Raw genomic sequence first — 25,721 nt, 5'->3', positions numbered from 1 at the left:
GGATGACAGCACAACTTCCAGCAGGTATTTAGGGCTGGTCTGTGGTTCCCAAAGCAGCCGTTTTTCTATTCAGCCATTTAGAATTGTCCATTGATCACTGGTTTAATCCATATCGTCCACCTTACATATTAATGCTAAACAACCCCTCCCCCTCCCTCGCCGCCTCTCTCCGAGTTTCCGTGCAGATGCAACAACCCTGTAACTGACTTCGCCGCAGCTGCTGCCTGGACTACTATTGGCTAACAGTAGCTATTGCTGCCTTCCTGAGAGCTTCCCTTACTTACTCTAGGGCTTCACTTCATCCTCACCATCCTTATTCTCTCCCCATTTCTCAGGTAGGGAACTTGAGGCTTACAGAAGTTAAGTAACTGACCATTGCTGCACAGCAAGTGATGAAGCCTGAATTCAAACCAAACTCTGATTTGTGACCCCATCCTCCAGGCTCCGTGGTTATTTCCACGACGGCATATACATGATCATCTCTTCAGCTTTGGTGTAAAAAGGATCCATGGTCAGATGGATGCGATTAAGAACTGGACAGAAAACATGAGGAGAGAGGAGAAGCCTGGAAGCCTGGCCCCGCACACTGACGCTGCTGCAGCACCCTCCACAAAACACTGACAGTTTATCCCAGGCAAGCCATATATTACTGCACAAGGGCCAAGAAATCCCTCAAAGCATGAAAATTAGGGTCTGCCTTTCGAACGCCTTCATATGTGCCAGTGCGTCAGTGTGAACAGTAACTTGAGGGGGACTGCACTAGAACAAACGTTAGCTACGACAGTGTTGCACCAGTAACAGGAAGGGTCTGCGTGGTGGAGGCCACGTGGAGCTCAAGGGCACTATCGGGTGTAGGGAGGCTGGTGACGCTTGGGTCCCTATCAGGACACCAGTGCTTGACGCAGGTTTTCTCAGCCCTGTCCTCCTTATCCAAGGAAGGAAGAGAACCAAAGGAAAACAGCAAGCGAAATGAGGAAAATAACCCCTTTGAGAGCTAGAAAAAGAAATAATCCTAATGCAGGTGAGAAAGGGGAAGAAATGCTGCTCAAACCCAAAAGTGGTTCAGAAGGAAAAACCCTCTGGAAGGAAAAGACATGGGTCTGTGATGCTGTTGTTCATTTTATAAAACTCTGAAGGATGACAGAGCACAGAATAATCAAAATAAAACCTGAATTCAAGGAGTCCCTACGTGGCTGCGGATGCACGAGAGCACACGTTCGTTGCATCTTAACTTGACCTTAATGCTGATGAAATAATCCCAGCTCTTCTGCCTGAGATGCTTGGGCTCAGGCAGCAGGTTGGGGGGCCGGCCCAATGCCACAGAGAAAGAACCAGGCTCATCTTCTGAATAACCTCAACAAACTAAGGAAGTACGGGAACAGGAAGCTGGTAGCAGCATCAAGACAACATCTAGGAAGGTGAAAGAGAAACAGATACAATGCTTTCCAGTGACAAAGCACTTCTGCATTAGAACATTAGAACAAATACAATCAGGTCACTCCAACAGCATCTGAAATTTTAACCAGCTGGCCAGCCAGTCAGCCCCTACTTTACCACCAGTCTAGTTAATTCTACGTTCATTAAGACAATCTTCGCCCGAGGTAAGAGAGCAAACGTCTAAAGCCCTAGGAGACAGACCACAACAGCATCCTTACCTGCACAACGTCAAATGCAAGTGCAGGAAACACGAGTAGTGAAGGGATCACCCAAGATAATGTTCACGGAAAAGTGTCACAGGTGATTCAGCCAAACAAAAGAGTGTGAAGTACACAGGCTGAATGAGGAGACAGCAGTGGACTCAGGCATTTTAATAAAGAGGAAGAGGGGAGAAGGAGGAGGACCGGGGGAGGAGGAAGAGATGGAGAAGCAGGACCATGAAAATCTCAACAGCCCCCAAAGGACATTCTGGCCTGCTCATGGGCTTTGTCTTGGAATGAAGCATTTCTGCAAGCTGCTGTTTAAAAACTGTTGGATTTGGCTGTATGACTCTATTTAGAAGGATCCGATTCAAAAGATTACCAGCTTAATTAGACGGGGAAAAAAAATAAAAAACAATAATCTCTGAGTAACAAGGAAAGAGAATCCTTTGGCACTTGAGGAGAGCGTAAGGGGTTCTTTGGGCGGGAAAATAACCGGGCTGGGAAGTGAAAACCTAAAGGTGCCGCGAAATCCAAGAGCCGTCTGCAGGACAAACAGGATTTCTTTTTGAAGGATTTTGAGACTTCCAGGTGCTGGAACGTGAGCGCCGGAGAATTAAGTTCTACCTGGAGGAATGGCTCAGACCAGCAACTCCCGGCTGACAACAAAAAAAGGGACTTGGAGAGAAGGGAGGGGCTCATTTACAAGGTTTTCAGGAGGATTTCACTGCAGATCACATGATGCAAATGCTCTCCTCCTTCTTACTTACAAAATTACCAGCAAACTCCAAGTTGTTCCTGAATGACTGTTACAACTGTACTTTAGCAGGAACTAGAAGGGGATCCTAGGTCTGTGTTCGGCTGAGTGGGACGTGAGACCAGAGAGGGCACTAGTGAACACACACATAATTTTAACCAGAAGAGACTTTTTTATTTCAAACTGTATAGATTGTCAATTACAGGCCAGCGTAAAATCAGTGCTATCTAGAGGCACAGAGGATAAAGGGCTGTTATCACTGGCGATGATACACCACCTTTTCACCGAAAGAAAAGAGTCTTTTCATTATTTATCGTCCATGCAACCATTTTTAAAAAAAGATTTCTGTCTAACAAACTGCATTTACTAGGTAATAACACTTTTTAAATAATATAACTGACATCAGGGTCATATTGACTTGATAAAATTCCAGTTGATATTTATTTTCCTCTGCAGCATTTTTCTTTTCTGCATCCATTGTATGATTTCTGCAGGAGATAAGAAACAGGGTTTAGGACAAAACAATCCCAAAAACACAGGGAGGGAGGCCATTCAAATTATTGGTTCGACTCAAGTTTCTGAATCATGAGTAAACAAGAGTTCCTCCCACTGTCAAAGGTAACTGAAAAGGCCATAGCAAGAAGGTTTGGAAATAAAGAAATAAAATATAGGTAATTCTTCAAAAATTGATTCACCCACTGTGACAAATATACCAGACTCATGTAAGACTTCACCAACAGGGGGACTGGGTGTGGGGTACACGCGAACTCTGTACCTACGTTGCAATTTTTCTGTAATCCGAGAGCTCTTCTAAAATTAAAACTTTATTACAAAATTGAATGTAGGGGATGTACACTCCTCTGACTGAGGCCAGCATGCTAAACGACACGAAAGCCCGAAGAGCAGCCTTTCACACCATCACTGCAGAGGAAGACAACCAGCACGATTTCTAGCCCGCTCAGGAGCAGCAGGACGGCTCTGGGGAGCAGGCAGGACCGCCAGGGTCAGGACCGCTGTCATGGTGCCCTGAACAGAGCAGAGGCTTCGTGCATTTCTTCTTGGTGACGTGGTTCATTCAGAACCGCCTCTACAGGCACGTGCTGAGTCCAGAAGCAAACCCTGAAGTGCTGTTCTCTCCAGTGAACTTCAGCAAGCACTCAGCCACACATCTCCCTCCTGCAGAGGTCCTACACCCACACTGCGTCACCAGAGGAAAGGCTTTGCCTTCTTCCTTCCTGAGAAGAGAGAGGTCATCAGATAAGACCCCCACTTCCAGCCTCCCATTCCCGCCCCTAAATGCACCTGCCATGCAGCCATGCTGCAGTCCTTCAGGCCCACCTCCAATTAAAAAACAAAAACAAAACGTGCACCCTCTCCCGTCCAGCTCTAGGCGCTACTGACGCCCCTGCAATGACACCCTGTCCACACACTTCTCACTGAGAAATCCTCCCACGTCTCCTGCACCTCTAACCTCTCTTCTGGCTCCTTCTCCTTAGTAAACATGGTCAGTTCTTCTCTTTACACAACAGTCCACAAAAGAAACGAAACTGCCTCTCGTCCCATCTCTTGCTACGACGACCCTTCCCCTCACAGTTAAGCTGGTCACTCTTCCTTGGTCCTCCTAACAGCCTCCCTTTCCTTCCTCTGCGTCACTAAACATTTCTCTTCCGCGGGCCTCCTTTTCCGCTTGAACACGCCTTAGTCTGCCGACTGCCCGAGATGAACGGGGCTGAAGCACCCACACGCGATGGAGCGTAAACCTGCATCTCCACCCCAGACGCGCACGCCCGCACCTGCCCACCAGGCATGTCCGTGCGCAGAGCCTCCACCTAAGCATGTCCCGAAGTCCACTAGCTCTCCTGACCCCACTCCAGAACACTTCTCCCCGCGTGGCCCTTAACCCTGGGAGTGGTACCCAGAAGGCAGCCCAAAAGAAATTTTCAGTGGCTTTTCCCTTTCTCTCACTTGCCCACACGCAGCCACCAAATCCAGTAAATCCCACATCACCCCTCAAGTTCGCCCTTTCCTACCTGGCACCTGTGCCATTTCGTGGGCTTGCCCTGCATCGGTTCTTCGATGATCATACATAATCTAGGCTCTCGAATCCAGTCTTGCCCTACGCTGCTCCATTCCACAGGCTGCCATGCAGACTTCTCTAAGATGCCAAACTGAGTACATCCCTCTTATGCTTAAAAATTACTTAAGACTCCTCATTCTTTTTAAACTAATGCTCAGACTCCAAAAATTTACGTCGAAGGCCCTTCAAGAACAGTTCATACCTCTCTCCAGCTTCCTCGCCCATCGCTCCTCCGAGCCCCAGCCACGCCACTAGACACGCTGCAGGGATTCATCACACTCTGAGTCTCCGTGCCTTCAAATCTGCTACTCCCATTACCTGGAACACGGCGCCCCCTTCCCTGCCGGGATAACTTCAAATTCCTCTGGAAGATTCTTTGGTAAGCCTTCCACGATTACCCCAGGGATAAAGATTTCCTTCCTCTGTGCCCTGGCCATATCTCTTTCCCAGTGCCGACTGCGTGGTGTAGACCTTCTTCTAGTTCATCTGTCTCTCTCCCTAGGCTGTCCACAAAGCAGTGGCACGTAGTCAGGATCTTACTTTATAACAGTCCCGTTTACGATGAGGTTCCTAAGAAAACATGGCATCCAATCTATATCCAGTTCAGCTCAACCCAAACCTGTCACTGAGCAGATCATCTCTGAGCCCCAGAGACAAGCCATTCACCTGGAGAGTGGCAGATAAAGCCTGGAACTCTGATGAATACAGCCTCATCTGTCTGGCAGGCCCACTGCTTATTAATTCTTGGCTCGCAGACAGAGAAATAAGTAAGAATCACTTCTAAAAATAAGCACATCCACATATCTTACCACAGGAACTCCCAAGCCTTCACGTACCCTGAATGCGGCAGGAGAAATTCAATTACGTTATTCAAATCCAACTAAAGCATTTCGGCAAACAGTAAGTATTCAAATCACTTCGGAGGAAGGATTGGGATGTCTCAGTGAGATGAACAGACAGACATATTAAAGGGATAGCAGACTCCTCCAAGTGGATTTCAGCTGCTAATTTCAGTTTTTAATTTCTTTAAACAACTAGGCCCTAAATGAAATCTTCTACGGCTCATTATTTGGGAAGACCTGTGTTTGAAAGGGCCGCCTTGAGTACAGCTCCATCCTGGGGTCTCTGTGGGAAGTCCGTTCCTGTTTTAGCTAACTGATACTGACTCCGTTTTGCCCTTGCCTGGATCTCTGGTGATACACCACAGGCCGGTTAATCAAGGTGCAGAGCGGAGCAGCGAGGAGGGGCCTGCCGAGGCCCTGCTCCCTCATCTCCCGGACGCCAGACTGGTGCCAGGGCGGTCATGGGAAGACGGGGAAGTCGACTTCCGTGACGAAAGATGATACACATACACCCTGGAGGTTGAAAAGCTACTTCTGCCAGGCAGCTGAACGCGCGCTGGCTGCCAAGGGTGCTACAAAGACCGAAGCTCAAGTTCCAAGTGATTTCCGTCCAACCCTTCTCAGGAGCCCCACCCCAGACCTTCAGGCGCAAACTCAAACAGGTCCTCGCCGAACGGCACGGTCTTTCCAAATCTCCCCTCACTCAAGCCTCCATGAGCGAAAACTCAGGTTGAATATATCACAGAGGCTCTTCAGTTCCTCAAGGACGCGTGTTCCCGAGAAGCCGGTGTCAGGAAGAGCCTAGGGACAAGAAGTTACACGCCTCCACGGGGCCGTTTCCCTGGCACGCGGGAGGCTGCTCCCCGCAGAAATGTCGTCAGCACCATCAGCGAGTGACCTCTGCCTCCTGGGTGTTCTGGACATCCAGCTGTTTGGCTGGCTTTTATTAACTCCGACCCATGATGAGGAGTGTGTTTTTCAGCACTTTTCTTCTCTTACGGGTTCTCCCAGGGGTACCAGTGGGAGAAGGATGTAGACTCGTACTCTGCCAAGCTCTGGTCTATACAGAGGACACATCAGAAACCTCAAAGCGGGGAACTTACACGAAGCCGCACGCGAACCACACGAGAGCTTAGAGGTCTGGATGTGTTGAGGCAAAAACCAACAGTGGTGACAACACCGCGTCCTGCGCGAACTGGTTCTCACGACAACCGCCATTTAACAGAGGAGGAAAGTTCACCCATTCTGCTGCCGACTTTAAAATTGTGGTCTCTCATCGCCCTCTGCCTAGGCCATGACGACAGATGACACAGAGAGAGAGACTGCATTTTCCTCTTCAGATGGCTAAACAGCTCGTTTGTGACATCAGTGGGTGAAGCATAACGGGACCAAGTGAGGCTCTGTCGAAATTCTGTCACCTCCTCTCAAGGAAGATGACAGAAGACACACTACTAACCAGTCCACGGAAAAGACAGCAGTGGCTTAAAAAACAGATCAGACCTAAAACGTAGGACCCACGAGGTCACTGATTCATGCTGATGATACACAGGTAGACGTACACTTAACCAGGCATCTATTTTTAAGATAACTATGGCAGGGGCGGGGGGGTGGGGAGTGGTTCTGACACTTGCTGAGCGTCTCCAGCTCATCAGCCACCAGCCAGGCTCTTCAGCCACACTCGGGAGTGGTCCTTGTGTCAACTAAGGAAACGGAGGCTCCAAGTGGCTGAAGACTCATCTCAGGCTGCGGACAGTGAGGTGCAGAGCCAGGACTGGACTCCTCGGAGCTGGTGTCATTTCCAGAGTGGCAGGCACTGCTCCCAGAAACATTTTCCGTAATGATGCCAAGGCCCACAGCTGGCCTCCAAGAGCCAGGACCGAAAAGTTCACGTCCTTTACTCAGTCCCGATTGGCGAGAAGTGCACAGTTCCACACTTCCACACTGTCGTGTATGAATGAAGGCTACTTACTAGGAACTGACCAAGTGGTTTACGCGGAGTGTCTAAAATGTGGCGTCTCTAGGACAAAGCTGAGGCGGTATCAGAATTGCCCAGGGACTGGGTGCCCACTGCAGAGTCTGCTGCCCAGGACTGTGACGGGCAATTCTGTGTCCACTTATCGGGGCCACGGGGTCCTCAGGTATCTGGTTGAACATTATTTCTGTATGTTTCCATGAGCGCGTTTCTAGATGAGATTAACATTTGAATCAGTTGACTGAGTACAGCAGAAGGCCCTTCCGATGCGAGTGGGCTTCACCCATCTGCTGAAGACCTGAATAGAAGAAAGGCTAAGAAAGAATTCTTTCCCTCTGCCTGACTGTCTTTGGGCTGGGACACAGTCTTCTCCTGCCTTCACACTTGGATTCAGACTGAAACTCTACTGTTGGCTCTCCTTGATCTGGACTTCTCAGCCTCCATGAGCAAGTGAGTCACTTCCTTATAATAAACCTCTTAGTATAAATCATCTCATCTCTCTCTCTACACACACACACACACACACACACACACACACACACACCCTATTGGTTCTGTTCCTCTGGAGAATCCTGATTAATACAAATGGACAACACCAAAAACCCCTAGAACACATTTGAAAAGTTGGAATCACCACAATTCACAAGAAGAAAATTATCACTAGATCTTCAGTGGTGTCGTGGGTTGGTTGTAGATTTTGAATGCTGGTAGAACCTTTCAACCAAAAATTATTATTAGTTGTATTGTTATAGATGAATTTATTGTGGGTTGTTTAATAAACACTACACCATATGTGATGGAATCAACACCTAACAGCTAGATGTTAAAATTATATTTAAGGGACTTCCCTGGTGGCACAGTGGTTAAGAATCTGCCTGCCAACGCAGAGAACACAGGTTTGAGCCCTGGTCCGGGAAGATCCCACATGCCGCGGAGCAACTAAGCCCAGGCACTACAACTACTGAGCCTGCGCTCTACAGCCCACAAGCCACAACTACTGAGCCCGCACGCCACAACTACTGAAGCCCATGTGCTCTAGAGCCCGTGAGCCACAAGTACTGAGCCCATGTGCCACAACTACTAAAGCCCATGCACCTAGGGCCCATGCTCCGCAACAAGAGAAGCCACCACAACGAGAAGCCCGCGCACCGCAATGAAGAGTAATCCCTGCTTGCCGCAACTAGAGAAAGCCCGTACACAGCAACAAAGACCCAATGCAGCCCAAAATAAATAAATAAATCTGTATTTAAAAAAATTATATTTAAGACACTGTAGTTCAAATAAGAATCATTTACACCACTACTGCCAAAGCTGATGGACAGTATTCTACATGGACCCAATGCCAAATTCCCCACAAAATGACACAAGATTGCTACCACAGAGTTCTTTTTGCACTGAAAAGGTGAAAGAGTTGGGGCAACTCAACTGAGGGGTCTTTCCCTTCATCTAAGAGTCCATGTCCTAAAAATATTGAGAGATATATCACCCTGGAGATGGTAGCCCAAATTCCCTTTGAAAAACAGTCTCTCACTCAAGATCCTTTTGTGAGAAAGTTATTTTTTCCATTTGTCTGGTATAAATCCTTCCTGTTTTAAGCCTTGGTCACGAACCTGAAATAACACATATAACTAATTACTAAACCCTAACACGGGTCACCTCCTCTTGGGCGTGTGGTAAGATCTGTTCCCCACAAGATCCACGCTCTCGACTCTGTACCTGAGTCCAGTCGCCAGGTAGCTGTCTGCCTTGCAAGCTTTCCAAACATAGAACAACTACTGCCATTTTTTGGATCTGGAATGTTCCCTGCCCCAGGAGAGAGACTCTCAGACTTACACAGAAATCTCTCCTTTGGCTTCCCCAAATACACTCAACCCAGCCTCCAGCTCTAGGCAGCCTGTGACGCTTAACTCCTGACTTAAGCCTGACCCTCGACTCACCCCGACAGCTAACATCCAGTCATTCCCAAGTTAGGAGGCATCCTCTGCCTTCCTACGGCTAACTTAACCCTAACGTCTGCTGTTCATGTAATGCACCACCAAACACAATCCCAGCACGGTAACGTGACCCAAGAGAAGTATTACAGAGAAGCAGCAGAAGTGGGAAGAGAGAGCGGCTGAGAGAATAAAGAAGAGACTTTTCCAATTTACTACAGACTCAGGCTGGAAATCAGCAACGTGGAGACTGAAGCGGCTCCTTGACTCTCATCTAATTTCATCATCTCATCCGGGTGCCTAGAGCACCTCTTAAGCTACGTACATACAAAGTGTGTGTGTATCTGCGGAGGGTGTCCGAACCTCTCAGCAGATTCTCAAACGGTAAAAGAAAAATGCTGGAAATCATTGCTCTGATGAAATGCTACCAATTCACATACAACACTGTACGAAGTCTCTATAAAGCTGAAAAACAGTATGGTGTTTAGATGATGTATCCAGTTTAAGAAAACCCTACTTTATCTTTCAAATTCATTCATGTTAACAAGTTTACAACTTCACAGAGACCTACCCCAGGCTGAGTCAGGAGCATGGCATTAGGCAAAGCCTCAGAAAGAGGCTATTTAAAGTACCAGCTAAAGAGCAGGTGTCACCTTGTACGTCCAAGGGTAGACTCAGGGATCTGGACACGCAGTCCGACGGGATGTGAGCGTCACGGGCTGCTGGCCCGTCGGAGGCCGACGAAGAACACTCCAGCCCGTCACCGCCCACCGGCACAGACCAAGCTGAAGACGTGAAATTCCACCACCATCCACACAACAGCTACAGGAATGGGCACCAAGCCAAGAAACGTGGTTTCTAGCAAGGTGTGAAGTCTACCTTGAAAGAGTATAACATCGCTGTGAAAATATTTCTGCTGCTTTCACACAACACTTGAGCTAGTACAAAAAACACTGCTATTGTAATTATGTGGACTCAGTAAAACCCAACGAGGCCCTCTTGGCCTCCAACAGCGGATGGAGAATAGACACGGTAAGAGTTTTCTTGAGATCCTGGAGGACTGAGATAGAAGATACTCATCTGTTTTTCTCTAGATGCTGTGTTGGTTCAGAATCATGAGCTTTTATCCTTCAAACCATCCCCCATCCTTTATACGTTCCATGTACTAAGAACAAATAACTAGAGGGCTTCCCACCACCTAAATTATATTCAGAAACCTTGAGTTACCATCAAGGACAAATGCCTTTGCCTCCTTAAATGTGACCTTCCCTAGCCACTCACTGATGGGGGGAATAACAGCCTGTCTCCCTGAAGCCTTCCAGATATTCAGGAAAGGGAGCCAGCTGACGGTTGGCTCTGCGCCACAGATCAACCCTGCATCGACTGCTCGCGAAAACTGAGTTGGGCCCTTTAAATATTCGTCCTCTGCCAGTTGGCGCAGTGCTGAGCTGGCCCAGCAGAGGTGCTGGAGAGACGCTGCGAGCGGCCTCTGGCTGGTTCCCCGCGCCTGTGCCCTTCGGTGCGGGCAGCGGCAGCCGCCCCCCAGGACTGCCCCTCTTGGGCGGTTTCACAGCACAGTGCTTTCCGCAAGACACGTCCCCCGAAACAGCTTCCCCTGGCACCTCAGAAGCAGATTTCCAGCAAATTCCAGAGGGTGGATGTCCAGCGATTCCATCAGCATGAAACCACTACCAGCTTGGTGCCCCTCGGGAGCCACAGACGGGGGTGCGGGGGTCGGGTGGGGGGAAGCTCTTTCCTTGGGGCTCAGCCTCAGGCTGGGGGCGTCAGCTGCTCCTGTAGCTGCTAGTCCCACGCCCTCTAGAGTTCTCTTCTTACCCGCCAACCCCGCATCCCCCGATTCTCTGTGTTACACTGAATAATCCTGTATATTAAGCTTGCCCTGATCGAGTCACAGGCACTCACTGCCTTGCAATCCAGCCCTGACTGATACACCTGCTCCTTGGGAAGCCTGGGGCAGGAGAAACAGCTCTGAGAGTGAAAAGCTGAGGGGTGAACCGCCACGCACTTGACACTGTGAGCTGCCATGTTTCGCAGAGCGGACGTCGGCAGAACGAGGGAGGCATTCGAATATCACGCTCACCAACTGCTACTCAGTGCAGGACCCTGGGTTAGAGAAAGGACGAGGCACAGGGAAGAAAGAGCGACCTTTTAGGCACTGACTGGCCAGTTGGAGAAATCGGATATACGCAAACGAGCAGCTCCAGGCAGTAAGTGCTGACAGCTCCCCGAGGTCATGGACAGTAAGCCACGGGTCAGTGTCGGGGCCTCAGGCTGAGAGGCCATGCGTCCCGGCCTTGTCATAAGCAAGAACTAATTATCTGCACAGGCGCTGCGCCACAGAAAACAGAGACCAGGCTCGCTGTAAACCCCCCTCTGCCCCCCAGTAACCGGGTGTTACCCAAGTCCAACATATCGTGGGTCCTGGCTGTGACCAGCCACCTTTTGCTTCATTGTCAAGAGATATGCCAGAGTAAACATTTGGGTAGAGAAAAAGAATTTTAAAACAGAAAAGCCATTTCAGTGTAAGTGTGTCTCTGACAGGGGGAGTCCTTCCTAAAAGATTTTCAGGAAGAGATTAGGGAAACATGGTGACTATAATCTATCAAGGCCAAATAAAAACGCCTTCAATAAAGCCCACTCCACATGAGGCCATTAAGGAAACCCAATCACCACATGGTGGAGAATAAAACCTGTCATTCACTGAAGGACAGAAGAGTGATTCGGGGTAGAGAGCAAGAAGAAAGAGACTGTGCTTGGATCACCACAAGACTGACACTGGGGGAGCCCGGGAAAAGCAGCCCAGGAACAGTAGGGTTCTAATGAACCATCTGTAAAGTGGGAGACAGTATCAAAGGGAGAAAAATAAAATTTTCTAATGATAAATGAGAGTGGTTTTCTAACAAGAATGGACCACGATAGAGGCTAAAGGGGTTGTTTGTAATGAAGGATGTCTATACCAGGATTGAGCCATTGCAGACAAGTCTATGGAGAAGTCCCTTACCCGCACTCCTACAGGGGGAAACGGGGAGCAACAGTGATCACTTATAAAAAGGGGCATGGGATGGGATATGAACCTCACACAGACATCGTGATGAAGTAGTATATAGCAATCGTTGTGGTCAAAATTATAGCAAAAGCTTACTTCTCAGGACTTCCCTGGTGTCACAGTGGTTAAGAATCCGCCTGCCAACGCAGGGGACACGGGTTCAAGCCCTGGTCCAGGAAGATCCCACATGCCACGAAGCAACTAAGCCCGTGCGCCACAACTACTGAGCTTGCACTCTAGAGTTCATGAGCCACACCTACTGAGCCCATGTGCCACAACTACTGAAGCCCGCGTGCCTAGAGCCTGTGCTCCGCAACAAGAGAAGCCACCGCAATGAGAAGCCCGTGCACCGCAACGAAGAGTAGCCTCCGCTCACCGCAGCTAGAGAGAGCCCACGTGCAGCAACGAAGACCCAATGCAGCCAAAAAAAAAAAAAAAAACTAAGAAAAAAAAGCTTACTGCTCTATACAACTTCATTTATCTCTTCTATGAAAATATGCTCCTTTGTTTCTGTGTGAATATTCATGAATCATATATTATAAAATATTTACAACGTCTCCATAATATCACCACATCTTCAGTTATTAAGACCTAAAGTTTTGTATTTCGTAGACCAGTAAAAATTTCAAAAAATTCAAGGCAGACAAAAATAAATAAATAAATTTACCAAAAAAAAAAAAAAGAAAGAAGGGGGGAGGGGAGAAGGGGGAAAGGAAGGAACGGAGGAAGAAACGTAGCATTTAGAATTTTTTTTTACAATAATGAAGACGGGACTAGGCAGGAAGGAAGGCTCAGCATGAATAAACTATCATTTGCACAAGTGTATGTAATAGAAAGACCCTGGATAACACCTACCCAGAGGAAATCATCAAACAGGGATAGAGACACGGAGGAAACAAAGCCTCTGCAGCCAAGAGTGGAGAGTAAACTGCAGAATGTCTGCCCCCTGCCCACCCCGTGCATTCGCAGGCCCCCTGAACAGGGCACCACCAGCGAGACTGGACAGGCATCTCCGGAGACCAAAGGAAAGTGGAGCTTCTTCGAGCACTGGTCCAGGTGTGTACTTTTTAATTAATATATTTAAATCAGATTAAATAGGTACAGGATTCATATGGGCTCCCTCCAGTGGGTCCAGCAAACACATGAAATCTGCTATCTTTTGCAAAAATAAATGTCTCAATAAATGTTTTCCAAAAATTTAGTTTCGAAGCTATAGAACAGTGGTTTTCAAACTTTTCAGTCTCAGAGATCCTTCTACGTTCCAAAAACTCCATAACATCTTGATTCCTTTGCAAACACTGGTGACGCCTGTGCCACCACCACTCGCCCTGCCTTCACCTCACAGGAAGTCACTGTCTTGCTTTCGGTGTTTATCGTTCCCATGTACTTTTTTCACACCTACCTACAAATTTATGTAACAAAAAAACTGTGTGGCTGTGGTGTGCATGCATGCGTGTGTGTGGAGGAGGAGCTGGAGCTAGTGCACGCAGACAGAGAGCGAGAGGGAAGGAGCACAGACTAAGCACACCGTGAGAGCACGTATTGCTGGGCACATTTTGAAATACCTATTAGGAAGATATCCTAGTTTAGTATCACTCATAATTTATTTGCTTCTCTCAACGTTTTATTAAAACCTCATCCAAGTTGACATGGTACCTCTAGTTTATTTATGTTAACTGCTGTGAAGCACTCAATGCACACTTAGAGCCCATTGTCCCTTATTTGTAACACCTAGAAGAAAAATGCCAGATCCCAGAGCGCACAATTTGAGAAAGAAAAAAAAAAAAAAGGAAAACTACCAAATAACTCTACAAGGTGGTGGCAACTACATACGCTCCCCGTCGAAGGGTGTAAGATTTATGGTTCCTCTAGATACTCGGTATTGTCAAGATTATTAAATTTTGCTAATCTAATCAGTTTGTAGGAATATCTGGTTGCTTTAATTTGCATTTCCTTATTTACCGATAAAACCGATCCTTGTTTATTGGCTGATCTCATGCTTCTTCCATCAACAGGCTGTTAATGTTCTTTGCCCATTTTTCTTTCTTAAAAAAAAATTACACGATCGATTTATAAAAAGTGTATAATGTCATTTTAAATAGTAATAAAAGCACATACATGTTTGCTCACCACCCATATCCATTTTCAGAAAAGAGAATAGTACCAAAAACCTTGCAGCCCCTTGCATGCCCGTAACTGATCACAATCCCCTGCCACTCCTTGTAGAGGTAACAACCAAACTTAATGTTTAAATTATTCCCCTGCTTTCCATAACTTGTCCACACATGCACAAACACCAAAATAATATATTGGTTAGCTCTGCCCACGTCTTAAACTTTACATAAATGCAATCATGCAGTGTAGGCTTTTAAAACTTTCTTTGCCTAATGCTACTTTCTATATTCATTCATGTTAATATATTTGATTGTGATTTATTCATTTTCACAAATATATGAGTACCATACCATACTGATAGTGCTATGAACATTCTCACTATCTGCTGATAGAAGCACTCAAGACGCATCTGAACTACACACTTGAGAGTGGGGTTCCAGGTGTGGGTTTTATACTCCCTCAGAGCATTCTCACGGCTCCACATATCGGCCAACTCTTGGTATTTCAGATTTTTTCCTACTGGATTCTTTTTATCATACTGAGACCTTTATATTTGATCAACAATAATCCTCTGTTAGTTATATGCATAGCAGATTTCTCCACCCAGCCTGATGCTTGCCTTTTAACTTTGTTTAAGAATTCTTTTATTAGGTGTTAAGTTTTACCTTAACGCAGTCAACTTTAAAATTTTTCTTCCACTAAGGATTTTTCTTGTTTAGGAATTCTCGATTTAAGAGACTGTGTTCTACCCACAAGGTGATAACAATAATCTCTTGTATTTTCTTCTCAAGTTTTGAAGACTTCCTTTTCACAAATGGATTGTGAAACCATCCGGAGTTGAATTTTGCATTTGGTGTGAGGTAGAGACCAAGTGTTCTTTCCTCTACAGACAACTGTCTCAGAGCAATTCATGTGGAATCCATCATCTCCCCACTTATTAACATCACTTCCATTTTATAATGAAAACGAACTCCCAAATATGAGGAGAGCTGTTTCAAAGTTCTCTATTTGACTAAGCTTGTGCCAATGCAAAACCATCTTAATAACTGGAGCATTATGAGTCTTGATGCTTGGTAAGGCGTGTCCCCTTACACTGGTGCGCTTAAATTTTTTTCTGGCTATTTGTAAACTTGCTCTTCCTATAAATTTGAAAATCAGTCCTTCAACTTCTCCAAAACACGCAGTAGACATTTTTATTAGATTTACGATGAATTTATAGATTGATTTGGGGAAAGCTGTCATCTTCATGAATCTAGGAACATGGTATATCGTTCCTTTGTCTCTCCTTCCTTTCCTTTGTCTCTTCTTCCTTTACGTCTTTTAATAATATCTGATAATTTTATCTACAAGTATCTTGAACATCTTCTGCAACAATGATACCTAGATTCTTCGAAGTTTTAGTTGATGTTATGAATAAAATCTTTATTCCATTTTATTTTCTAACTGGCTATTAGCTGTAGATAAGAAATGTATTTTTGTATATTGTCTTTGTATCCAACAGCACTGCTGAACTCTCTTATTAGCACTAATAATTGATCTGGATATCTATTCAATTTCCTAGGTAGCCCATCATGTCATCCATAAATGAGGCAGCTTTATATCATGTTTCCCAATGCTTAGATCTTCATTTCTTTCCGGTTTACTGCATAAACTAGAACCTCCCACACAGTGATGGCAAGCAACCCTGAATTGTTGCTAATTTGATGGGACTGTTTATAATGACTCACCACTAATTATGATGTATGCTGTGAGTGCTTGACAAATATCATTTATAATGTTAAGGAAGTTCCCTTCTGTTCCTAGCTCGCTAAAAGTTTTTATCATATTAATGTCATCAAATGCTTTCTTAACGTCCTAAAACGTTAAATGCCACCAAATGATTTTCCCACATCTACTGAGGTGATCACATGCTTTTTCCCCTTGTATCAGTTAATATCATACAATGTAATACATGCATAGTAATAATGTGGTAGGACACAATACTCCAACAAATTACATTTGCAAACATTTCATTTAATAATTCTGTACCTGTTCATTAGAAATGAGGAGAATCTGTGTTCATAAAGATGAAACCTCTAATATTATCTTTTTTATCTAATTTATTAACAAGTCTAACATGAAATGAGTTTGATAGGTCCCTCTTTTTCTATTTTTTGAGAAAGACTACAAGTCTTTCAGATTTTATAAAACCTCACAGTAAAATCATCTCAGAATGATCGAAGAGAGGCTATTAATTCTAGATTTAATCGGTTTCAGTTTTCCACTGAATGTAACCTGTGCTCACGCTCTAGTGTTTAGTATCTCCCGCCTCCCGTTATTTTTTGAATCTTAACTGTTGTCTTCCCCGTGAAACCAGGGACCTCCTCGTGACTGTGTGATACCGTCTTACAGCCCCGGATCCCAGTTCATGTTCAGCAAAATTTTTTTTTTTTATTGACAGACTGACTGATCCCAATGTTTTCCTTCAGTCTTTTTCTTCGAACTTTTATTAGGAAAATTTCAAACACATGCAAAAATAGAAAGGATAATGTTGGATTCATCATGTATCCAACACCCGGCTTCAATAATTGACAATTCATGACCAATCCTCTTACATTCATCCCCAGACACCTACCCCTCATTATTTTGAAGAAAATCCAGACATCATTTTGCTCACGTGTATTTCAATATGTATCTCTGAAAGAGAATGACTGTATAAAAATACACTACCATTGTTATACCTTAGAAAAGTAAAAATAAAGAACTCCTTAAATTCAAATATTCCGTTGGTGTTCAAATTTCCAATGGTCTCAAATCTTTTTTCTTGAAAGGTGTTTTCTCTTGATAGGATCTACACACTGTGAGTGAGATCTGTCCTTTTAACCTATAGGCACCATCTACTGTCTTCCCCTTTTGTTTTCCTTGCTTTTATTTGAAGAAACTGAATCATTTATCCCGTAGAGCAGTGCTTCTCAAACTGTCTACGGTAAAGAGACAGTTTTAGATTTCTAATCGGTCTCGAAATGATACACGGTGCTACTGCACAAAACCACCACCCAGACTGAGCACATGCAGCTCACCAAGAGCATCTGGGAACACCTGGACCAGTCTGCATGCAGAGCCACAGAAGTCCTCTGACAACAGGCTTGACTATGACGGTCTGAACATTTCTAATCACTTACTTCTGATTCTTGTACTTATTTCATTATGCAGATCTCATCTTGAGGAACACTGCTGTAGAATTTCGTCAGGCTGGATTTTGCTTATCACATCTACATGGTATAGTTTAATGTGTTTCTCTGTCCTCTGTATCTCCTATAAATTTGGTTGTTGGATCTAGCTATTTGAACTGATTTAGGTCCAAAGTTTTGGGCAGGACTTCACAGGTGGCATTGTATTCTTCCATCAGGAGACATGTAAGTCTGACTGCCCCGCTTTCTGTGATGGTAGTGGCCACTGGTGAACAGTGTTACCACCAGGACTTAATGTCAAACCCCTCTAGTCAATCTGGTTCCCACAGTTTGTTCTCTGGGAGACTCCTAAGGAAGTTCTCCTCTTCTCGGCCCCCAGCTTCCCCCACCGTCTCAGTTTCTGACACAGTGCAGATCTGCCAGCCAGCGGTGAAGCGCTTAGCGAGACGCTGTCAGCCAGGGTGTTGGGGAGTTGTCTGTGGTTTGGGGTTCTGCTATTCCAGGTGCTGTGTCTGTTTTGTAGGACTTGGGACTACTAAAAACTATACAACCCAATTCCCACTTTTGAGAACAATGTTGTTTGCTTTTAGCAGGGTTTTAATTTTTTTTAATAATATATTTAAAACGAAATGTATGGCCCATACTTTTTTTTTAGCTGCATCCCGTCCATTTTGCTTTATTAATGTTAACTGTGATGGTACAACTTAAGTGGGTCGACCAAGTTCCTACGTAATAAAGTGACTATTTCCCCCATGCCCGAGCAGTTTGAAGTGAGTATTTTCATTGTTGGTGAGTGGTAAGTAACTTCTGATACATCCTAATATTTCTCTTTAACCCATGAATCTATAGTTGTGAATCTTTAGATGGCTGAGGATATGGAAACTTCTTTATCCTTTTCTTACTGCTTTCTACATCAACTACATTGTAGTCAGGCATGGTTCTATTAATGTTACTGATTCTTTGACATTTGTTTACGACTTCAACTGTCACCTAGTACATGGGCAACATGTTTTTTTAAAATTTATTTATTTATTTTTTTTTTTTTTGGCTGCACTGGGTCTTCGTTGCTGCACGCAGGGTTTCTCTAGTTGCAGCAAGCAGGGGCTACTCTTTGTTGCGGTGCACGGGCTCCTCATTGCGGTGGCTTCTCTTGTTGTGGAGCACGGGCTCCAGGCATGTGGGCTTCAGTAGTTGTGGCACACGGGCTCAGTAGTTGGGGCGCATGGGCTTAGTTGCTCCTCGGCATGTGGGATCTTCCCGGACCAGGGCTCAAACCCGTGTCTCCTGCACTGGCATGTGGATTATTAACCAATGAACCACTAGGGAAGCCCCTTATTTTTTTAAGTTATTCCATGTGACTATGTGACTAGGATTTATGTATATGTCTGTCTGTCTGTCTGTCCAAACACACAGAAATACACACACACACACACACACACACACACACACACACACACACAGTTACAGCATTTTAAACATAAACATAATCAAGCCTCTTAACCATATTTTTCAGATTTCCTGTATCTTTACTCACTTTGTCTGCTTAATCCATTGGTTTTCGATTGAGGTCATTTAAAATCTTCTACTATGATTATGAATTTGTCAAACTTAACTTTTATTTCTTCAGTTTCGGTTTCTATATTACGGCTATGATGTCGGGCACGTTAAAATTCCTAAGTCATAAAGCATCCTGGTCGATGTATTATCCCTCTTTATTCATAGTTAATATTTCTTCCATATATTCTATTCTATCTAATATTAATAACTGCTTTGCCAGCTTTCCTTTAGTAAGTATTTGCTTGATATATATTTTCCTGCCCTTTACTCTCAACCTGTGGTGTGGCTCTACTTCGGGCCTCTCTAATGGACATGTCCAGTCTGGTAAGGTGTGTCTTTAAATTGGTAAATTTAACACATTTATATTTGTGAATACTGATACATCGTACCTTGTCTCGAAACACAGAAGGGTTTTATTCACAATTAATAGTTAAATAAAATATACATCGTCATAGTTCATTCATTTCTGTGTTTATCCTCGTTCCTTTACCCCACACCTCTCTGTGCACTTTCCTCCTTGCTGAAATATACCATGTAGTGATGAAAACAATGATTACCGAGATTATGAAATAACAGGAAAACTTTAAAGGATGACAATATAGTTTTATAAATTATATATGTAGCATGATTAAAACTATTGAGAAAAATCCTATTCCTAGGGTAATAAACTGAAAGAAGGAAACGAATGTTTTTGAGATTTAAGATTAGTTCAGACTTAGTACCAACACTATAGCTGAGGCCAGGAATCCACAAAACTCCACCCCTCTCTCTCCAACACCGTTCCTGGAACTAAAGCCCCGCTTGGGTCCCAAGCAGCTCCTCTATGAAAAGCAACAGACCACAGTAGAACAGGTGGAGTTCAGGGTTGACTCTGCCACCAGCTGGCTGGGTAATACTGGGCAAGTTGCTAACCTACTGGGGCTTCAGATTCCTTGTGGTTGAAGTGGAAATAATCTGTCTCACAAGTTTTTATTACGAGGAGTAAACGAAACACGGCACGTGGAATTACTTTATCAAACTATATTCTTAGACACATACGTGTACATGTGTGTGTGTGTAATCTTTCTAACTAGAAGCAGAATCTTTCTAACTCGCGCCTGCTCCCCGCTAAACTGGACCAGACCCCGCACAAGTGTGAAATGAGATGAAGTTAATTCCCTACCCGCTCCCTGTTTCCCACCGTCTAAGGGAGCCTGGATTTTTTCCACCACTAACACACCAGTGTGTGTCTCGCAGCTCCTCTCCTCTGCCATTCCCACGGCTTGCAGGCTTACCAACCAGGGAGCACCATCCTTGCTCATTTTTGTAATGAGATAAACTGGGCTGTGCACCTGCCACTGCCGTGACCTGGACACCCTGTCACTGGTGTCACACCTCCGCTGGCTCATTAGCTGTAGGCGATATTCCATCACTTGGTCATATTTCCCAGACTTCAACCTGTCTTTGTCCATTTCCCTTTTGTTTCCTAATAAATCTGTATCCTTGTTAATAGTTATTACTCCTAACACAGAAAATAGTCAGCTTTTCCTAGTAGCAAAAGCGCTCATCCAAGCAGCTCTGGGATCAAGCCTGGGTGGCCTTTTGTGTAAAGCTAATACCTATTTCTGAATTATCACGAATTCCCAGGAAGGCAGCACATCCTGAAGCTAACGGCCCTCTCTCCTAAAACACGACTCATTTAACACAACACACGGCGGTTACTCACCAGCCTGAGGATCCTATACTGTTCCTGCTCATATCCGACAACCCACTAACCTGGTGTTTTGTGGGAAGGAGTTTTGTGACAATTATTCCCCCTGTTTCAGTGAACGTGTTTGGAAGAAGTACTATAGGAGCAATGCCTCATTAATTCCATTTGTTTCTCACATAAAAACGGTGACGGTTTTAAAATATGTTAATGAAAGACAAGTGATACTGCACTTTTTTAGGAAATAGACTCAAGCTTTAAGGAATATTCATAAATTGCCAAAAAAAAAAGAAAAAAGCTGCGCACAATGTATTAGGATGTCAGCTAACAGGCGCAAGGAGTTGGGTGCTTTAGAGAATGGCCGGAATATCAGATTTCCTGATCAAAAAGGCTCTATGCATCCAAACACGTATTTCAAGAAGAGCAATAATGAAAATGTCTCAAAAAGAAAACATGTAAAGCACCCACAGGTGTAAAGCAGGGGACGGTAAGGACAGAGTGCGGGACAAGAAGACAGCTTACAGGCTCAGCCGCTAAACCACCAGTCCCCAGGCTACCTAAGAAATTCATTCATGCCTAACACCAGGAACATGTAATTAACCTCCGCTAACTGAGATGTGGGGTAACCAGACCACGGGTCTCAGGGCTGCATCTCGAGTCATCCGGGACTGGCGGTAACTGTGAGCCACTGACTACCCACTCATAAGGAAAACCCAGAGACAGGCACGTTGGGACTGGAAGGAGAAGGACTGACACAAGGAAACAAAGGCCTGCCAATTTCTGCGGCTACTGACACAACACATCAGCCAGAAAACACTGAGCTCCGCCTACACAGAGGACGCCACCCAGGATGGATAACGCACAGGTGCAGAACACGGTCAAGGACCCCGTGGGGCTTGGCTGACATAAACCGCAGTGGCCTCCGCGAGACCACACAGGCTGTCCTCCAAGCCCGAGAGGGGCCGCACTCACCTGGTGCCGGGAGAAGAGCCGCACGGCCTCCAGCTGGTGGAACACAGGGTGGTGCTGGGCGTCGATCTGGTCACGCCGGTACACGTCGCCCACCACCAAGAAGGCATCTAGCCCCGCGCGCAGCAGGTCCCACTGGTGCGCGGACGTGTGCGCGCGCAGCATGTGGGTCGCGTTCAGGTAATAGCTGTCGCCCTTCTTCCGGCTGGGGTGGTCGGCCGGGACGAGCAGGCTGTCGAAGTTCTGCCAGGTGGTGACCACCGGGGAGAGGTCGTCGTAGACAGAGAAGAGAGGCGTCCCCGAGCGGCCCACGTACTGCGCGTAGAAGTGCTGCTTCACCCTCTCCTTGATCAGCCACAGCGGGTGATGCGGCCGGTTGTGCAGGTTCCTGCCGACCCTGGACAGGACCTTGCGGGACAGGTTGCTGTAGCCATCCTGGGGGTAGGACTTGCCCAGCAGCTCCACCGTGCCGCCCAGGGCCCCGAGGGCTCCTCGGGTGGCGGGCTCCGGGGCAGCGGGCCTCGCGCCCGAGGCCTGATGCTCAGGGCCTCGGCAGACCCCGCTGGCCTTCCTCGCCAGGTGGACGCGCACCTGGGCAGCTCTCCTGAGAGCCCAGCAAACCATCGCAGCAACTCCTTTCACGGGTTCTGGAAAGAGCACACACATAAGCACCAGTCATGGTTCACTCTGCAGAAAGTAAGGGGTGGGGGGGCGGGAGGGCCCTGTCTCCCACCAGCTCCCCATCACCCTACTGATGTCTGCCTCCCCCTCCGCCACTCAGAGCGAACAGCCAGTTAAGGAAATCTGCCCAGAGGCTTATACCCTCTGCTCCACATCAAGAGAATCACGGACGTCACGCTTAGATCCCTAATCTCTAGCTGTCCTCCCGAGTGTAAAGAAAATTTCCCTTATCAGGTCACATCATGTCCCGGACCCCTCACGCTGAATAAAACTATCAACGTGATGACTTTCTTTCTTTTTTAATTTATTTATTTTTTTGTTTTGTTTTTGGCTGCGTGCGGGCTCTAGTTGCGGTGAGCGGGGGCTACTCTTCGTTGCGGTGCGTGGGCTTCTCACTGCAGTGGGTTCTCTTGTTGTGGAGCACGGGCTCTCGGCACGTGGGCTTCAGTAGTTGTGGTACGTGGGTTCAGTAGTTGTGGCTCGCGGGCTCTAGAGCGCAGGCTCTGTAGTTGTGGCTCGTGGGCTCTAGAGCACAGGCTCAGTAGTTGTGGCTCGCGGGCTTAGTTGCTCCACGCATGTGGGATCTTCCCAGACCAGGGCTCGAACCTGTGTCCCCTGCATTGGCAGGTGGATTCTTCACCACTGCGCCACCAGGGAAGTCCCATGACTTTCTTTTATTTTGACTACTTTTGGGGGGTCTCATTCCTTAAAGGAAACCCATGATTACGTCATGTCTCTGAAGGATGGAAGGAGAATGTCTGAAACGCCATCCTGCCCATTTCACCCTCGTTAACCACCAAGCTCTGCTCACTCCTGACAACATGTGACTTCTGATTAGTTCACCATATTACAGGATGACATGAGCAAAGCTTTTCTTTTGGATGTTTCCAATAAAATACACCAATTTAGGTAATCGCTATTTTTATGTGATTTTTTAAAAATAAAAATGAAAAACTTAAGGAAATATTACACAGAGTGATAGACTATACCAGTGGACAGCTGAAATTATTTTTATAGATGCAAATCTTTTCTGTCCTCACATCTGGTCATGTCATTTAAACTTAATACCATTGTAGGATCCCATCAATTACATGTCTCTTTTGTAAAAGAGCAACTTTCTACTGGGCACCCACAGGAAACCAGGAGCAGGCCTAAACTCACTTGCGAAGAGACGCAGAGCAGCCAGGACACAGCGTATTGACCAGATCTTCTTTTTAATGCCCAGAATTTAATAAGAAGAGGACCAGATTTCACAGCTGGAACTCACTCATAGGCTGTTCACATCAAAAATGAGGTGACAAAGATCCAGGTATAGCGGCCCAAACTCTAAGGTACAGGGAGTGTTAAGACAACACTGAAGGATTCTGGATACTTCTCTGCTGGTCCACGAGCAAGTTTAAATTGACTCGGGGATCTCAGGCATGAAGATCTTTAGAGGTCAAATCTCTAGGTTCATAAAAAATTTACCATGAACTTAAATCTGCCAAATAACATCTTCTAAAACGTGGCATTTTTACCCACTGGGCTACTATAAAGCATACAACCAGGTAGTGATTTGACTTCCAGGACTCTGCAATCATACCAAGAAAATGCCTAACTTCATGCTAATAAACTGCATTAGGAGGGAAGGACATTGCTCCACGCTACCATCCAAAGCACAGCGGGTATGTACCCAACAGCACAGCCCACCCAGCCTATGGAACCGGGACCTCCCAGATCCGAGTTAAACCACACGTGACACCTGGGGAGAGCCCCTTGGTCTGAGACGGCCGTCCCGTTAGAAGCTCTCAAAGATGCCCAGAAACTCCGTGGGTTTATTCATTGATGGCACTATTTTGTCAGAGCTGTTGCGAAAAGTGTTTTTGGCTGCACTTCAGTGGAAATCCATCTCCCCCTCCACAGTGCTCAGCGGCCTGTCACTGCGGTGGATATCAATTGTAAATATGCCCGTGCCGCCTCCTGCGTCTCAGCACTAAGTCACGCTGGTCGCTTGTCAGCGACCCAGCTCAGCGCCCTTGGCAAGACACGACAAGCATCTCTCGCTTCCAAAGCCATGTGCTGTCACCAAGCTCAGGATTCTTCCAGGGAAGGCGCTCCTGAGGCCGTATTCATGGGCTGCCGACCCCCCTTTTTTCTGTTTCTGCTCCACACATGCCCATGCCCACCTGCACCCCCAGGCTCTGCTCCCACCGAGGTGCCCCATCCACACGTCCTTTCTTGGTCCTCCTGACCCCACCCCTAGCTTGCTAAGGAAAGTTTACTTTTCTTGTCCTTGTTTTCAGACTTTTTAATCTATCTGCTCAGCCCTCATCTGTCATTTCTCCCCACCCAAAACAATTTGTTTTTTTTTATTATCATCTCTTACAGAGAGAGAATAATGACTATGCTAGATTTCCCACTGCCATCTGAAAAGTAAATGCCTTTCTTCTTTCCTCTGTCAAGTCTCTCTGTGAGAAAGTCCATCTGGAAAATACAGGAGACCCAGAAAGATAACGCCGACCATGGTCCTGCCTCTATGGAAAGTGGTTTTCCGTTTCATCCTTCCAACAACTCTGTGAGGCAAGTATTACTCTTATTATTTTACAAAGAATCTAGGCCTCAATTAGATCTTGTAACTTGCAAAACTCATACATCTACCTGTGAACCAAGTTCAGAACTCTGAGCAACTCAATTATTTCTCAGTCAAAACAGACCCAAGACTGTTACATTCAAATTACTTCTCTGTAATTACCTATCTTAACTTCTACCTTAACTGAGCAACTTAGATTATACCTCAATGCATTTTAAATACATGCATGAATAAATCAAAGAAAACACATTCGCTTAGATGGTGGAAATGAAATACCATTCAACTCAGGACCTGCGGGCCCAAACTGCCCATGCCCTGTTTTTGAAAATAACATTTGGAAGAACCCAGTGATGCCCATTTGTTTACATATTGTCTGTGGAGGCTTTTCCACTACAAAGTCAGAGCTGAATAGTTGACTGTACCGCCCTCAAGGCCTAAAATACTTATTATCTTGTCCTTTACAGAAGAAGTTTGCTGAGCCCTGTTTTAGCTTAACTCACTGAACAGTTCTTCCACATTACTAAGAATACCTTCTGGTCACAAACACATGTGGATTACAGAGCCGCTGAAAGTAACAAACGTACAAATGTGAATATTAAATGTGTTCACTTTGGCACAGAAGCGATAGTGAGACGGACCGTGAAAACAGTCAGTACAACATCACGGGCAAAGGCCACACTGAGCAGAGAC

General features: G+C 45.8%; 1 protein-coding gene across 4 annotated transcripts in view; it reads right to left on the bottom strand.

The window, feature by feature from the left end:
* The window catches only part of FARS2 (phenylalanyl-tRNA synthetase 2, mitochondrial), a 383,264-nt gene that overhangs the window by 286,659 nt on the left and 70,884 nt on the right, over positions 1-25,721 (bottom strand). For 3 of the 4 annotated variants that reach the window (XM_079933040.1, XM_079933041.1, XM_079933038.1), the window contains exon 3: positions 21,785-22,428. The exons of the other annotated variant lie outside the window; for it this stretch is intronic. In XM_079933040.1, coding sequence (XP_079789166.1) covers positions 21,785-22,405 — 621 coding nt within the window. In that variant the 5' untranslated portion in view covers positions 22,406-22,428. The remainder of the gene's footprint in view (positions 1-21,784; positions 22,429-25,721) is intronic. 4 annotated transcript variants of the gene reach the window in all.

This window comes from Stenella coeruleoalba (genome assembly GCF_951394435.1).
Source record: "Stenella coeruleoalba genome assembly, chromosome: 10".
Taxonomy (NCBI): domain Eukaryota; kingdom Metazoa; phylum Chordata; class Mammalia; order Artiodactyla; family Delphinidae; genus Stenella; species Stenella coeruleoalba.
This window is presented reverse-complemented; position numbering and strand designations above follow the sequence as displayed.